A 7,328-nucleotide genomic window follows, 5' to 3' on the forward strand; every position below is an offset into this window, starting at 1 on the left:
GTCCCTGGTGATCTGCCAGGCTCCAATCTCCACCCGACAACCCAACCTACAGACTGGGTTCGCTGAAATGCGGATTCGATCTGTTCACTGCCCTGCTTTAAATCTTTCAGTTGCTCCTTTTTAAACTGTCTCATGAATGAATTCTGAAGTCACAGCGAAACACACAGGCTGCTCCTGATGAGGCCAAGCCTGGCCAATGCCATCTATTCCTGTGTCTTTTTTGCCAAAGGAAATTCAGTTAAATACAAAGATTAGGTTAAAGTGTTTTTTGGGTTTTTTTTAAAGCTCCTTTTTTTCTAATAGTACTGATTGTTCAATTGAAGTAAACAAACAAGTATTTACTTTTTCAGTGTGAAGGCACAATGTAAATTACCACCCGCCTCCAAAACCCCAACAAATTGAAAAAGTTTGCAGCCCTTTTGCTGTTGAGCGCGAAGCTGCCCGCATGGTGTGGAGGCCGGGGCCACACGTGCTCCTGAGCCCTGAAAACGGAGACAGCATGACCCAGGAGTGATCTTGACATTTTGTTTAATGTTAATCAACTTAATCTAAATAGCTACATGTGGCGAGTGACTGCTATGATGGACACAGATCTAGACGCTTTCTCTCTCTTACTTAAATGTGCAACTTATTAGGAATAAAACATGTTTTAGGAAGCCTAAGGTGAAACAAATGCCCAAGAGCCATTTAAATAATCTTATACCATGTGCCCAAGTGTGTTTCTGAAGTTACAGCTTTAAGAGATTATGAAAAGGAAAGAGTGGCCCTGCGCCGTGCTCGCAGTCTTACCTGCCCAGAAAGTCATCCTTGTCCGGGTCTTCATCAAAGAGCTCGATCTCTAGTTCCTGTCCAGGGTGCTCGTAGACTAAGGCCTGAAACATGAATGTCTGGCGATTATGTCACGTTTTTGTTAACATGGTCACCTACTGAGCATGATGATTATAGCAAGTATCTCCATGGATCTGTGAATTTTTCTCCAGCGGTTAAGTCCTCGTAAAGCACTCACACTGTCTCACTGTTAAACCACACACACTCCTCATTCGGAATCACGTGCTCACATAGCAACAGTCTGTGTGTGTTTCCAGTGGGTCATTCTCAAGGGCGCCCAACAGGACAGTAGCACAGCCTGGTGCCTGTACAGGCCCTGCTCAGAGGGTCCTTGGCTAACCAACCACCACAGCACTGCTCGGAGACTGGGGGCTCTGGCGACAGACAGGACTGGGAGGAGGAGACGCTGGTGGAGCGTGAACTGTGCTGGTGCAGGAGAACAGCTTTGCAAAAGTGTATTGGAGATTTCAAATACATGGAACTTCTGTGCAGCAATCCCACCTTGAGGAGCTTTATCTGGGAAACAGGTGGCCAGTGAAGAAAAATCCATCCACCTGATACTTGCACAGCAGCAGCTACAAAGCTGAGCCAAACAGCCAAGGCCTCTTAGGGTGAAGCAATGGCAGAGCGACTACGTGAGCGGCTATCATACACGGGGTCCACGTGGGTTTATTGACATGGACAGGTGTCCGGGGGTACCAAATGAAAATTCACAAAACAGAACATCACCTCATTTTGCACACGCATATGTGTTGGAACATAAAGCATTTTTCACATTAGGAAAATTATTTTGCCAATTATTATTGTGATAGCTTTATGTAATTAAGGTTTAAAATGTTATGTGCTGGCCTTATAAGAATGTTGTGAGGGAGGGACAGAAGGTGCAATGCTTTTTAAAGATGGGAAGTTAAAGCGAAGAGAATAGAAACTGCCACCTTGATTAAGCACATTCGTGTGTGAGTTGGGGACAAAACCGGTGGCAGACGACACGCTTACCTCGTATACCTCGTTCCACTTTGGACTAAGGTTCTCTTTGATGACCTTGCTTTGGAAGATCTGGTTGCCAACTCGAATAACTCCATAGGGGTCTGACTTTCCCTTGAAAATCCCCTTCAGATAAGTGTCCTTGCCCTGAAGATCCTGAGCTTCAATGAAGTGTATCCGCAGGACACCCTGGAAAGCAGAGGAACAAACGCGCCAATGGCCCACCAGCTCCCCTCGACGAGGACCGCTGGCTGCGTGCCACCCGTCCTCAGAACGCGGCAATAGAACAGAGACCCTCTCCTTGTGCAGCAAAGCAGCAAGGTGAGTGTGTGGAACATAGGGAGCAGGGCCAGGGGGAGCCAACGCAGCGCAGGGCGGCGGGAGCTGAGACAGGAGGCAGGAGGTGTGGGCCGCCGACGCGCGACGTTCCCCAGCACAGGGCGCAGGATGCAGGGCCCAGAGCAACGCTGCTCCAGGGGCCCGAGGAGCCAGGCTCACGCAGGGAGCAGAAGGACAGATTACACAGGTCTCGTGGGCCACAGAACAACCCTGTTTGAGTTCTACTGTGACACTAACATTATAGGATGTATCAGACCTTGGTATGTATTCATCATTCCATTTCTAGAACAACCCTATGAAATACTGTCATTAATCCTATTTTACAGATAGGAAACGGAAACTTTGAAATTCATACTACTCATAGACTACTCTCAACATAGTTCTACCTTTTCCTAAAATGTTTAATTGATAAAATAAAAAATATTCATTCATATTTCTTTCAAGGCAAACAAAGGCAGTGAGGTTACCTTTTCGTAGGATAGCATTCTCCCCCATAAACCCTTTTTAAAAAATTACTGGGTAGGGCCAGCCAAGTGGCGCGTTGGTTAAGAGCTGGCTTGAGAGCAGGCTGAGTGGCGTGTTGGTTAAGAGCTGGCTTGGGACGCCAGAGAGCCCCGGTTTGGATCCCACATATGAGGGCTAGTGACACTGCCCTCCACAGCTAAGATTCTGAACAACAGCTCAACCTGGAGCTGGGCTGCAGGCGACAGCGTAGGCTGCAGCCCCTGTGGCAGTGGGTTGCCATGGGCTACCGTGTGTAGCCAGCAGCCAGCGTGAGCGGCCAGCAGCCGCAGTGAGCAGCCGTCCAGAAGCCAGCGACTGATCTGCCTCGCCTGGGAAGAGCGCAATGATGGTGCCAACTTGGACCAGTGAAGCAACGTCCTCTACAACTAGACTGAAGAACAAAAGGACAGCAACTTGTCTGTTCCCCTTCCGCCAATTCCCAGCGCTGTTCCCATCCCCCAATTCCCCAATAAAAATCTTTGGAAAAAAAAAAAAAAGAGCTGGCTTGGGATGCCAGCTCTGAGCAGCAGGGCCCCAGTTCAGATCCCACATGAGGGCCAGTGACACTGCCCTCTACAGCAAAAATGGTGAACAGCAGCTCGACCTGGAGCTGGGTTGCCAGGAGTCGCCAGTGACGGCGTAGGCTGCAGTGGGCTGCCATAAGCTACCGTGTGTAGCCAGCAGCCAGCATAAGCAGCCAGCAGCCGGTGAGAGCTGCCAAGAGCCACCGTAAGCGGCTGTCCAGAGGCTGGCGACTGATCTCCCTCACCGAGGAAGAGCGCAATGATCACAATACCAACATGGGCCAGTGAAGCGACGTCCTCCACAACTAGACTGAAGAACAAAAGGACAGCAATTTGTCTGTTCCCCTTCCCCGATTCCCCAGCGCTGTTCCCCTCCCCCAATTCCCCAATTAAAAATAATAATAATAATAATTACTGGGTAATATTCTTGACCCAATCAGCACAGGAAGCTATATCTTTTTATATCCTACCACATAATTCATTAAACTGTCAGTCTGACAGAAAACCTGTGTTCCCATCGCTTAGACGAAGCTGTTACGATTCATGAGCACAAATAGTGTGGGCTTTCTGAGATGGGTAACTAGGCTGTCACGCGGCTCTATGATGTGAGGTTCCCGGCTGAGGTCTGGACGTACACTAGCCACCCTCCTAGGGAGTGTGGCGGACAGACTACCTATGCACCAAGATCCATGTGGCAGGGTTGCTGCCAGGAGAAGACGGGAAGTCACAGAAAGTGACAACACCCAGGGATGGGGACCGTGCCTCCATGGCTATTTTTAAGCGTTAACAGAGGTTGGGCCGTGCTTACCTTTGGTATCGGGAACCGCAGCTGGGCTATTTGGACTTCGCTGACCAGAGGAACAGTGACTCGATTGGGAAGCACCAGGTGGTTTGAAATTATATCCAAAATGATAGTATCTGATAAGCCGCTGTTAGGTGGGAGGTAAGAAGAACACGGTTATCAGACACGTTGAGCGCTAGTTATCGCACCACAGACATGATATGATGACCCACTTACAGGACTGAGTCGTTGACCCCACAACACAAACCTAAAACCAGCCATTTGCCCCTTTCGCTGTGATCCTGCTATGGTGGCTGCTATGTCAGGTTTTTTCTGAGAACTGAAGGTCCTATTCTGGCTACATTCCACCCTAAAGATCACTTCATACATGGCTACACACTTTCTCACTGATTTTATGTTGAATTGCTAATATACCGGGGGTACCAAAACAATGTGCACACATAGACTTTGGTCAGCGTTGCCCGAGCAGTAGTTCGCCGTAATCACAAGTGTCTGGACACTGATGGGAACCTGTGAGCACCTCTTGTAATTGCGGAAGTCAAATGTGACTTGTATTCATCTTTTGTTATCGGTATATATTGAGTTTTGCAATTTTAATAGTTTTCCTTTCTTAAAATGTGTATACATTTTTTTGGCACCCTCTGCACATTTCATTACATTTCTATTTTTAACATAAAATATTTCAAACCTCCATAACATTTCAGAAAATACCATAACATCCATTTACTCATTCCATGTTCATTATGTTAAATTTATCTCACATTATATATGCACGGCTCCCAAGGAAGTAAAAGATTTATAGTTTCTTCTCACTTCCCACCGTACGTGGGTACTAAATACTGTAAAAACTTTGCAGTACTATGTACCACTGCACAGAGAACTTATGGATGTGGATAAAATTGTGGAGGCTGAAGAAACAAATGCACTTTTAACATGTTTTTGGGGTAAATGTGAGAATTAAGTAAGGTACATGTGAACACGCTAAAAGCATACATACTACAAGGCGTGATAAAAAAATATGGTGAATGTTTAAATTAAAAAAAAAAAGATTATAGTAAAAGACACATTGCCATTAATCTCGCATCCTCCAGGGGTGGGCAGAAGACCCCAGCCGGACAATCAGAACCACAGGAATTTGTTCATGGATGTGTGGACAAACGGAGGCAACCCTGGAACTTTTGCTGGAACTCGTAGTGGGAAAATCTTCCTTTATGACTGAGGTTGCTAACCTTGCAGAACAGAGGCTAGAAGCTGCTCATTCACAGCAAGAGCTCCCGGAAAACAAGGTCACACAGACAGAAGCCAAGTCCAGAGCTGGACAGAGAGACCTGGCTGGGCCTGAAGGCACCCATACACCCCAGGCTGCTCTCCGCAGGGTGTGTGGCTGTTCTGGGCGAGGCCGCACGGCCCCCACAGCAATGAGGTAAGGGCAGGCTCACAGCTGGTGCTCAGTGCCCACGTGTAGGATAAACAAACCCACTGTCTTTAAGAAACAGTATTTCACCGCTCATTTATTTACTTCCTACTGAAAACCATTTGAGCTGGGTTTGTTGCTTGCAACCAAGAATCTTAGTGAACACTGTGACACGTCTTTTAAGTTGTCATTTCTTTCCAAAGAACTTTGAAAGAACAGTATTTTTCTATACCCACTAAATCACAGGACCTAAAAGAGACCTGTATTATTAGCGCTGTGCCTCAGTATATTCAAGTCCTACTTTTCCCCTGAGAATGAGACAAAATGAAGTGCTAAGGGCCACCTCAGGGGCATGAGCAAATACACAGGAATAGAAAAAAAATGGACCAACACCAAGGCTTCCAAACTTTAATTTCGAAGCTAATTTAGGCAAAAAAAATTTTACAGATTAGCAAAATACCCACTAGAAACATATGCAACTTTAACCAATAAGTAATGCATTTTAACCTTGAAATTCAATAGTAAAACCAGCCAAAGCAGATTGCGAGGCTGCAGTCTCAGAGCTTCCAGCCTGGTAGTGACCAACAGGTTTGCTACCTTCAGTCACCTTCTATCACGTAGGACAGATGGACCGTGACACAAAAGGACTTCCCTTCTCCCACAGCGGGGTCGTGCCTTAAATGGTGTCGTAGGCCCACTGTCCCACCGCAGAAAACCTCAGGCTTTAGCCCCTGGGTCGCCACAGGCTGATGAGAGGGGGATCCAGTGCTGATGCGGGACCCCAGCTTCTCACCTCTCCCACGGCTCCCAGTGCCACAGTACTGACATCTATCCTCCGAGGAGGAGTGGCTACAGTTTGAAGAGAACCCAGAAAGGGCTAGTTTTGAAACGCTTTTGCTTTTTAAGTTTTCTGTATTTTTTTCTGGGAAAATAATAAAAACTAAATTTAAAAATTAATTTGTAGGATATTAAAAAGCTGCTACTATTCTAACATACCAGAACTGAAAAGCTGCTTCATAATGAACAAAATGTCAAATGCAGGGTGAGTGACTCAGTCTGAAGTCCTAAAACCACTGTGCGTTAGCACATTTGCGTCCAGCGGTCTCAGGCGCGGTTGTGAGGACAGACAGCTGCAGTCTGTTCACTTGAGTGTCAGCTGAGAGACTGCCAAGAAGGCACGGAGTCTGCCTGGAAGAGACAGGCCTGAATGGCCCTGCGTTGTTTTCACGACACTGAGAATGCACATTACACCATCAACAAGCTAACCACAGGACATGGCATCACACTTACTTTAATCCAGGGATATCGAGAAGATTAGTCAGTCCTGTCCAGTTAATTTCTAAAAGCTGTTTTTAAAAAAAGGACAAAAAATATTAAGTATCCAAATTATTTCCAATTATGAAATCAAATCATATAGGCTTGTTTCTTTATAAATATAATACTGTCACACACCTAGGTTTTCACTCTGTAAAACATCAAGGCCATCGTCCCCTGTTGGGACATGAAGAGCTGCCTGTTTTGTTTTTTGATAACGTAATAGTTTTCTCCAGGAAAATCATATAATGATTTATATACCCACGCTCTTATGGAAGGGCACAGAGAATACCTACAACTTCTCTTTGATTAAGTGAGTATCTTTTTACACACGTTCTTGCATGTGCATGCAAACTAGAACTTAAAAAGGTAGAAGTTTTCGCCAAAGATACATGTTTTTTATGTTGACAGTTGGTTGCTACCTAATTACCCTAAAGAAATGCTGTACCAATTTATATTCCCACCAAAAGTGTATGAAAATGTCCTTTCTTTATACCCGTTAAAAAGAGATATTAAAAACTAGTCCATGTGGGGGCGAAGCTACCATCTGTGGGATTATGACTGAACGCCTCTAAGTCAGAATCCCGCCCAGGCGGAACGATACGGCAGCGCCACGGAG

General features: G+C 46.0%; 1 protein-coding gene across 6 annotated transcripts in view; it reads right to left on the minus strand.

The window, feature by feature from the left end:
• ESYT2 (extended synaptotagmin 2) overlaps positions 1–7,328 on the minus strand; it is a 65,507-nt gene that overhangs the window by 26,197 nt on the left and 31,982 nt on the right. For all 6 annotated transcript variants that reach the window (XM_019659104.1, XM_019659103.1, XM_019659105.1 and 3 more), the window contains exons 7-10: positions 6,686–6,741; positions 3,988–4,108; positions 1,825–2,001; positions 790–872 (exon numbers count right to left, since the gene is read on the minus strand). In XM_019659104.1, the coding sequence (XP_019514649.1) occupies positions 790–872; positions 1,825–2,001; positions 3,988–4,108; positions 6,686–6,741 (437 nt within the window). The remainder of the gene's footprint in view (positions 1–789; positions 873–1,824; positions 2,002–3,987; positions 4,109–6,685; positions 6,742–7,328) is intronic.

Source organism: Hipposideros armiger, unplaced genomic scaffold, assembly GCF_001890085.2.
Source record: "Hipposideros armiger isolate ML-2016 unplaced genomic scaffold, ASM189008v1 scaffold_295, whole genome shotgun sequence".
Classification (NCBI taxonomy): Eukaryota; Metazoa; Chordata; class Mammalia; order Chiroptera; family Hipposideridae; genus Hipposideros; species Hipposideros armiger.